Source organism: Diaphorina citri, unplaced genomic scaffold (assembly GCF_000475195.1).
Source record: "Diaphorina citri unplaced genomic scaffold, Diaci psyllid genome assembly version 1.1 scaffold5041, whole genome shotgun sequence".
In the NCBI taxonomy this organism is placed as follows: Eukaryota; Metazoa; Arthropoda; class Insecta; order Hemiptera; family Psyllidae; genus Diaphorina; species Diaphorina citri.
Window position 1 is genome coordinate 1 of NW_007382419.1, and position 9,133 is coordinate 9,133.

General features: G+C 36.9%; 1 protein-coding gene across 1 annotated transcript; it reads left to right on the forward strand.

The window, feature by feature from the left end:
- The first annotated feature begins 1,938 nt into the window (after positions 1–1,938).
- On the forward strand, positions 1,939–8,789 carry LOC103521346. Its single transcript, XM_017448783.2, has 8 exons — positions 1,939–2,113; positions 3,028–3,140; positions 4,003–4,162; positions 5,646–5,824; positions 6,119–6,332; positions 6,688–6,964; positions 7,391–7,684; positions 8,033–8,789. Exons 1-7 carry the CDS (start codon positions 1,990–1,992, stop codon positions 7,638–7,640), a joined length of 1,317 nt encoding a protein of 438 aa, XP_017304272.2. The 5' UTR covers positions 1,939–1,989; the 3' UTR covers positions 7,641–7,684; positions 8,033–8,789.
- The last annotated feature ends 344 nt before the right edge of the window (positions 8,790–9,133 follow it).

Genomic DNA, 9,133 nt, shown 5'->3' on the forward strand with positions numbered 1-9,133 from the left:
GGCCTAAAATTTATTACTTAAGTACCTACTCGTATATTAAAATTTAGTATTTAGAGCAGTTTGTAAAATGCATTATTTAATCGTTTCTCTCTATTAGGTACAATGTGGCCTGGATTTAAAATTATAATATTTTTAATTTCAGGCCATTTATAAGAAGCGTATCCAAACCTGTTTTTTATTTCATACACATATTCGTAGAGGAGGTATTAAAATAAAGAGCTCACAGGTGAAACGCGAACGTTTTAAATTTCTCCTGCTCTGAATCCGGAATTAATCTTCACCTCCACGGAACTTTCCCCCTATCCTTCTCCTCTTCCTTCTTCTATTTTCCTCCTTCCCCTTTTTCATTCCAAGTCTTCCTTTCCCCGTCCTCTTCTTCCTCTATTCTCCTCCTGTCATCCCTTCTTCCCTTTTCCTTTTGTCCCTCCTACTTTTTTTTTCTTCTCCTCTTCCTCCTTCTTTTCCTCTTCCTCCTCCTCCTCCTCCTCCCGACACCTCCACTTGTCTTCGCATCCCAGGTTTTTCCGCTTTCTATGTATATATAATAAGGTACATATTTATAAAAAGGGTCTGTGAAATATGACAAATATTCAAAGGAAGAGTTCACCAAAGGTCTTCATTTATTGCAAGGAAGGAAAGGTAGAAGATTTTTTGGTATGTACACATACATACATAATTGTAAGAATTCCTTCTTCTTCTTCTTCTTCTTCTTCTTCTTCTTCTTCTTCTTCTTCTCCTTCTCCTCCTTCTCCTCCTCGTCTTTCTTCCTCTTTTTCTTACCTCGCCACGATTAGTAAGGGTTAGAGGCCAGCGCTCACCTATAGTAAAGAATACACCTACACCACATTACGCCTTGACGGTCGATGGGGTCAGCCGTCATAGCGATTTATTTATATTTTTTAATCAAGGTTATACCGATATGCTTGTAAATTGTGTACCCACAAACTGTTAAAATATGCGAGACCTTGGTTAGACTGCGGGAATAAAGGGACTTTTCAGTCCTATCCCAGCGGGATACACAAGGTACGAGTACTTTCTACCTAAAAAAAAAAAAAAAAAAATTCCCATTATTCATTCCCGATTGGTAATGACATTACATTTTATGGAACAATAATAAAATTAAGACCTGTTTACTGCGGGACTGCGGGAAGACTGCGGGAATTAGACTGCGGGAATAAAGGGACTTTTCAGTCCTATCCAGCGGATACACAAGGTACGGAGTACTTTCTACCTAAAAAAAAAAAAAAAAAAATCGCCTATATTCAATGCCCTCTATGCAGCATGGCGTAGGTTGGTCTTAATTGCCGTCAACAAGTTACGAGTACTTTCTACCTAAAAAAAAAAAAAAAAAATCGCCTATATTCAATGCTCTATGCAGCATGGCGTAGGTTGGTCTTAATTGCCGTCATTATTAGACTCATGATGGGCAATAAGGCACTCCGTTTAACACACTGTACGAACACATATGATCCAAGTACTACTGGCAATGTCAGCATACGAGGTGTTATCCTTCAAACTGCTCTAGTCTCTAGTCATACCTTTCACCCAATGAGATCGTGAATACACTATTTCATATCTTGCGACTGTGGACAAGATCTACTAGTAAATATGAAAACAGTCTTCTAGAATTTTTGGCACGTTTAGAGAGTTCGTGGACACAAAAAAGTAATAAAAAAGATCTAGGTCTTTTAAAGACAGGCAGATACTATTAAATAGTACCTAAGTAATAGAAAATACATTGTGAGTAAGACAGGTACAATTAGTTTTGTGATGTGTACAATGATACCTGTCATACCTGTACCTTACTTTGCACTATTTAATTACCCATAACCACACAGTAAATGTGTTAAGATAATTTTCTTTGTTAAGTGTATAGCATTAACATTTTATTAAAAATGTTTGTTCCTCATTTAAAAAATGTAATTTAATAATTTTAAATCTAACTAGGTAAATTAAATGGATCAATTATTCATCATTTTTCTTTGAAAAATGACTCAGTGTATTTCATTAGTTCTAAACGTGCTCTTTTTCGCTAGTATCTTTGCTTCATCGGTCGTTAATCCTAAGCCAGCAAATGGCTCTATGCCAACAAATGGCTCTGATTTAACAAATGGTTACCATTTTTACTATACAGTTTCGTTTTTTTTTTTTTTTCTTTTCTTTTTAGCAATGGGGTACAAATTTATGTTCTTTGTTTACATAGATATCTATGAAACAACAGGATCTCTAATAAAGTGATTTCCAAGAAACCCTTTCTTTTTCCCCCCTTTGAACTGGGAAGTTTTTGATATTTGGTTACCTACTTCTTATTAAATGACATTTTCGTAGGTAAAAACCTTTACTACAGTCAGAGAGGGTATAAATATTTAGATATTTCATTTTTCATATTTTTCCCTCTCTTCCCTTCGAGTTATTTTTTCTCCCTTCGTTTGATTTATGAGAGCATTGGGAATAAAATTGGTGTTTTCGAATTCAAAAGGATTTTTTTCTGGTTTTTGGGGAGAGAAGGAGGGGGCGAGGGAGGAAAGATAAATGTGTTTAGAAGGAAAAGGGATGCACAGTAAAGTTCATAGTAAGGTACTGTGCTGAAGTACATGATCAACATGTTGCTTCACAAATGTAAACAACGGATGATACTGCTTTGGATTCACTTCAAACAGCTTAGCATGGTCTCAAGAAACAGGGCAGAGAATACTTATACATATTGTACCTACATATGTATATTGTTTCTTACCTATGTAGGTACATACATAATTACATATGTAAATATATATCGTAAACTGAGAACGTAAAGGTCGTTGAGTATGTAAGGGTACCGTCTAAATTCGGTTACAGACTATTGAAGAATAGGGTTCAGGATATCAGAGGTTGCAGAGTAGGTATCTACTTCAAAGTTTTTCAAAGTATGTAGAGCAACACTCGTACATATGTAGGTTAGTTTCATTTGTAAGTAAAATCAACGTTTTCACGTTTTATGTGTAATATTAAACTGTAATCAATTTTATTTGTAACCATAATCCACATCAGTACAATGCAGAAAACCGTTTATAGATATTTTGATTTCGCCGGTGATTGAGGGAGGGACAAAGAATGAAATCGTTCTTTACTGGACTGTAGAGACATTGGTTCCTGATCCATGGGTAAGTTGAGAATTTGACGAGCTAGAATCGCCAATTTAACTAATCAAATCCCAGATACTTCATAGAAAATTACTCGTAACTATACCTATAGGGCCAAAAAGGTTATTTCTAGTACAGTGAGGAAAAAATGTTATGATAGGGTTTCATAAATTTTAGGAGACTTTGAGTGGAAGAATTCTATTATTGTGGGTTATTTTCCCTGATTTAAAAGGTTGTTGAAATGCTATTGAAGTGCCGAGCTTCCTGATATAAAGTTCCGGAATCCAATCAATCGATTGGGCTTCCGGCACCCTAGTTTTGTGGTCAGTTTGGTCTTATTTCTCTATTTGAAGTACTTGGATTGGACCTTAGGAACATGCTCCTTAAGAACTCCTTTTTCGAAGTTTTATATGTCTGTTTTAACATTGCATTTGGCTACCAAAATTTCTCCTTATGTTTCTTCAGATTATACTCAAAAATGGAAGTGTTGAGATTTTCAAATTCCAAATGAACTCCACGACTGGATCTGTGGAGACGAACTTCAGCTATCAGAATCCAGCCAAACCATACTCCTTCAGTGATAGGGATTCTTAATTTTAGGGAACTTTGGGTGGAAGAATTCTATTGTTGTGGGTTATTTTCCCTGATTTAATAGGTTGTTGAAATGCTATTGAAGTGCCGAGCTTCCTGATATAAAGTTCCGGAATCCATTGGGCTTCCGGCACCCTAGTTTTGTGGTCAGTGTGGTCTTATTTCTCTATTTGAAGTACTTGGATTGGACCTTAGGAGCATGCTCCTTAGGAACTCCTTTTTCGAGGTTTTATAATTATGTCTGTTTAAACATTGCATTTGGCTACCAAAATTTCTCCTTATGTTTCTTCAGATTATACTCAAAAATGGAAGTGTCGAGATTTTCAAATTCCAAATGAACTCCACGACTGGATCTGTGGAGACGAACTTCAGCTATCAGAATCCAGCCAAACCATACTCCTTCAAGAAACAGCACTTAGGTTACACTGCAGAGTACAAACAAGGCGTTAAAGGTAAATTTATCAGGGAATTGTTTCCTTTTTGGGTGAAATATCAGTTCAACAGATATGTACAGATGAAAATATCAATATGAGCCCTCAAATAGGTAAAAAGATTAAGTAACTATAACTAGGCTTGCCAAATATCCAAAATGTCGATTCGGGACGCGAATCCGCGACCATAATCGCCAAATCCGCGAACAAAATCGCCAAATCCGTAGGCTTGCCAAATATCCAAAATGTCGATTCGGGACGCGAATCCGCGAACATAATTGCCAAATCCGCGAACATAATCTTTATACAACATTTTCTCGTTTATAAAGGTTTAGCAAAGTGGAAGAGCAAACTGATGAAAGCATGACAAATTTAAACAAGTTAAGAACAAATTCTGATTTATAGAGGTACCTAATTTTAAAGTTGAAAAACGCGTCCCGAATTTTTTCTGGGACAAAAACGGAAATTCGGGACAAAACGCCCCAAAATGAAAAACTGAACGGGACGCCGGGACACCCCCTGAAATTCGGGACTGTCCCGGCCAATTCGGGACGTTTGGAAAGCCTAACTATAACCCACAGGATAACTATAACTTGATGAGCTAAATGGTAAAGAATATAAAAAGAATTTCATACCAACTCACCTTAATACTAAATTTCATCTCATTTCCCAAAGACATTAAAATTCCATAGTGTTCTTTTATAAATATGATGATAAGTTTGTACCTATTTACATACGAGTATATCCAAGAACCAAAAAGAAATAAAATATGATCTGAAAGAGAAATGAAAGCAGACATTCCTTTGGTATAAAACGAGATATTAGGCAACTTTTCACAACTCTGGATTCACAAGAAGTGTGTCAGAAGAAGGGATTTTTTTTGTTCCGAACAATTTACATTGTCTGCAATATAAAGCCAAACATCAATTTCAACTTTTTTTTTTCCTTTGACGTCAAAATGGAATTTCATAATGGTTTGAAAGTCATAATCATATCGCTTTTTCTTCGAATCCTCGAGAAACTTTGAGATATTAGGCAACTTTTCACAACTCTGGATTCACAAGAAGTGTGTCAGAAGAAGGGATTTTTTTTTTTGTTCCGAACAATTTACATTGTCTGCAATATAAAGCCAAACATCAATTTCAACTTTTTTTTCCTTTGACGTCAAAATGGAATTTCATAATGGTTTGAAAGTCATAATCATATCGCTTTTTCTTCGAATCCTCGAGAAACTTACGAGGGTTTCTAAATATTTTTCTAACAAAAAAGAAAAAAATATCTCAACTGTTGAAGGGTTTCCATACTGCCTTTGTTTGCAAAGGCTAAAAACACAAATTTGAAATTTTATTGCGTAATGTTATCTCAACTGTTGAAGGGTTTCCATACTGCCTTTGTTTGCAAAGGCTAAAAACACAAATTTGAAATTTTATTGCGTAATGTTACGTACAGCAATCCCTAGTAGGAGTAGGATTCTTATATGCATTCTATTTGTCTGTTCCTCCAGGGAAGGTAATAGCCACCTCCAGCATGGAGACAAACCCGACATGGATGTCAGATCAAGCAGCCACTATAGGAGAACTAAGCATCAACAACATGTTCATTCCGGGGACCCATGACTCAGGAGCTCTTACATTAAACGACACAACATCCGAGCGTAGGATTCAGAAATATGTCATGGCCCAGGTTGGTTTATTTAAACTTAGTAGTTAACTCACGGTGGACTTTGGATGGAGAGGTTGATCGTTTGAGTACAAGTCGTCATAAAATTTAGTGTCCTCAATGCTAAATTTTAGATCACGTGCATAAACGGCCAAACCAGTGTTATACCCAACTAGAATTCTTTGTAGATACCTACTAGGGTACGAACATAGTGGTTATACCACAAGCTGAAAATCGGGAAAACCCCACTATCTTTATTAATCTCTGCAGTATTTAACTTGGGAAAACCTCTGGTAATGGCTTCTTTCTATTATCCAGGATGAACCGGTGATAAATCAACTCATCTTCGGGATCCGAAGTTTAGATCTTCGAGTGAGTTACTATGGGTTCAGGAGCCACAAGTTTGAAAACTTATACATCAACCATGGAGTCAGCAAGGTTCAACCCCTGTGTAATGTCATTAACGATGTCAAAGCTTTCCTTGAAAATACTCGGGAAATTCTCATCCTGGACTTCCACGGATTTCCTGTAGGTAAGGAGATCTTGCTTTGTCTATTAAGTAAGAGCTTTGAAAGTGTTTGAAATCAAACAACAAAACAGTAGGTAAGTTGAGAAAAACTCAAGTGTAATAATTATAAAGTACATAATATGTGCAGTTTTTCAAAACATATTTTCCAAGATGACTCAATTTATACAAGGTGTAGTCTCCGATGGCCCTGCACCCCTGCAGATTCAAGCTTTCGAGTATTGTCTGACGCAGTCATCTCAGGAATTATTTAGGTACTCTAAAATATATTGGGGAGCCCAGCACTAGTTCTGGCACGACTGAGTTGCTGTGGGTGTGCAATTCTGATTTAAACCCCATCCCCATCCGAATGATTTCCTAGGTTTCGGTGGCCTCAAAATTCCTCACACAAAGCCTCACGATACACTGGTCGATTATTTGCAAAAAGAGCTCGGCCCATTCATAGCACCACCAAACTTAACATGGAATGCAAAGCTGCAGGACTTTTGGAAAATTAATAAGACGGTGATCTTGGCTTACAACAATGAGAAAGTGCTGAAAAAATACTCTCATTTGCTTTGGCCTCCTGTCTATCAGCGTTGGGGAAACTGTCAGGAGCCTGACAAGTTGAAGGCATACATGAAAAATGTGTTTGAAAAGTAAGTATGCTCCCATGTTAGCATCAATTATTACAGGTATTTCAACGAGGAAAGATGAGAATGGGTTTCAAAATTTCAACACAACATGGGTAATTTTATATTGGGAAAATCCACTTTGGTTGGATTAGAACAGGTAGTCTAATGGCTTGTTTTTCAAAATACGTCATCTATGTACCTTGTACCTCCATACTTATAAAGTTGACGATTTTTCCTTTCTAGTTTGCTAATATTTTTATTTCACCATAACTCCCAAGGGATTTCCCCGGTTTCGATGGGAGTTTAGCAAGCATAATTAACACCTAAAGGAAAGGACATTTTCCATTGTATTTTAAGCTCGATCAGGTTTGTGGGGATTTCCTCTAGGGGTTATTTTTTAGTGCACTTCTACAGTTCACTGAACCACTAACACTCATCTTTATGTTTCAGTCCTCCAGAAGGTCCTTGGTCCGCTCAAGTCGAACTAACTGCGAACGCAGGCAAAATCATTACGGACAAAATGAAAGGTCTGCGGCAAATGGCAGCCTCTATCAATTACCAGGTCACCGAATGGTTCCAGACAGATTGGGGGAAGAAGTGCAACATCGTGGCGTGTGATTTTTTCCGGAACTCTGGCATTGTGAAGACTGCCATCTCTTGGAACCTGAGACGGGCTAAGAACAGTTCTTGTGACTTGTGATTCTATTCTTTTCTTTTTTCAAGATGAAAAGAGATGAGTGTTTTACCGCCCTTTTTATTTCGTAGCAATGAAACAGGTACATTAGACGCATGCGGTCTGTGTACCGGTGTCGGTGTAGTTTTAGATTGTATTTTTCTACATCTATAATCGCAGCCCCAAATCCCCTGACTTGACTCGGAATGGTCCCGTTCCGTTCCTTATTCCAGAAGGTTGCTATCATGATTGTATGCTAAATAGGATATTAGCGTCCCATAATTATTACCTCCATTGCAAAAACACAGGTATAAAAACGGTTAGAGATGTTGTAAAAGTTAGGGTAAAAGAACACTTAAATAAGCATCATTCAATAGGATAAGGAAAGTCGTGTGATGTTCACACCAGATTTTTATTTCGTAGCAATGAAACAACAGCTACATTAGACGCATGTGGTCTGTGTACCGGTGTCGGTGTAGTTTTAGGTTGTATTTTTCTACATCTATAATCGCAGCCCCAAATCCCCTGACTTGACTCAGAATGGTCCCGTTCCGTTCCTTATTCCAGAAGGTTGCTATCATGATTGTATGCTAAATAGGATATTAGCGTCCCATAATTATTACCTCCATTGCAAAAACACAGGTAAATACATACCTAATAAGCACAATACTATAGATATATACACTTAGAAACCTGTAAGATACATAAAGGTAATAGTTGGCTATGGATTACAGTTTCTTCTCAGAAAATTAGATACCTTTGGAAGCATGCAGCTTTCCATTATGAAAGCTAGATTAAATTTTCGAGTCGCTCTAATCCCAAATCTTCAACTAGTATTTCCCTAGTAGCTCGTAATTCTCCTGTATTTTCCTTTAACGTTATTTTCGTTTACATAGCGCAGGAAACACAAATCCCCTAATTTTCTTTTTCCATTACTCTCTGTTTCCTTTGTAAATTTTTTACTTCAAAGTTGTAAAGAGAGTCCTAAACTCACGTTGATTATAATCTCACATCTACCTGTACTTGGTATAAACGTGAAGAAAACACCCGCAGGAAATCAACTTCCGCATTGTGCATTGTTTTGTAAATGGTAAATGGGCTTCCTTACCTTAAGAGATGTCGTTTATGCTCGCATAATAAATAGGGCTTATTTTCCTACAAGAAACATCTTGTTTTGCTGGGTTGAATGACAACTGTATTACTCAAAGTTTATGTGTGTTGTGGAAAAAAAATAACTTGAACTAGGTAGGTACCTGGAAAAGGGAAAAAGTTAAACCTTAAACCCAAACTTCCTTAAAAATGTCTCATGCTAGAACTCTGGCATTGTAAAGACTGCCATCTCTTGGAACCTGAGACGGGCTAAGAACAGTTCTTGTGACTTGTGATTCTATTTTTTTTTTTTTTTCTTCTTTTTTTCAAGATGAAAAGAGATGAGTGTTTCACCGTCCTTTTTACTTTCCTTATCCTATAGGAAGGAAAGTAATGTAATCGGGTCAAATTTTCGATGGTCAGTTTTTAGT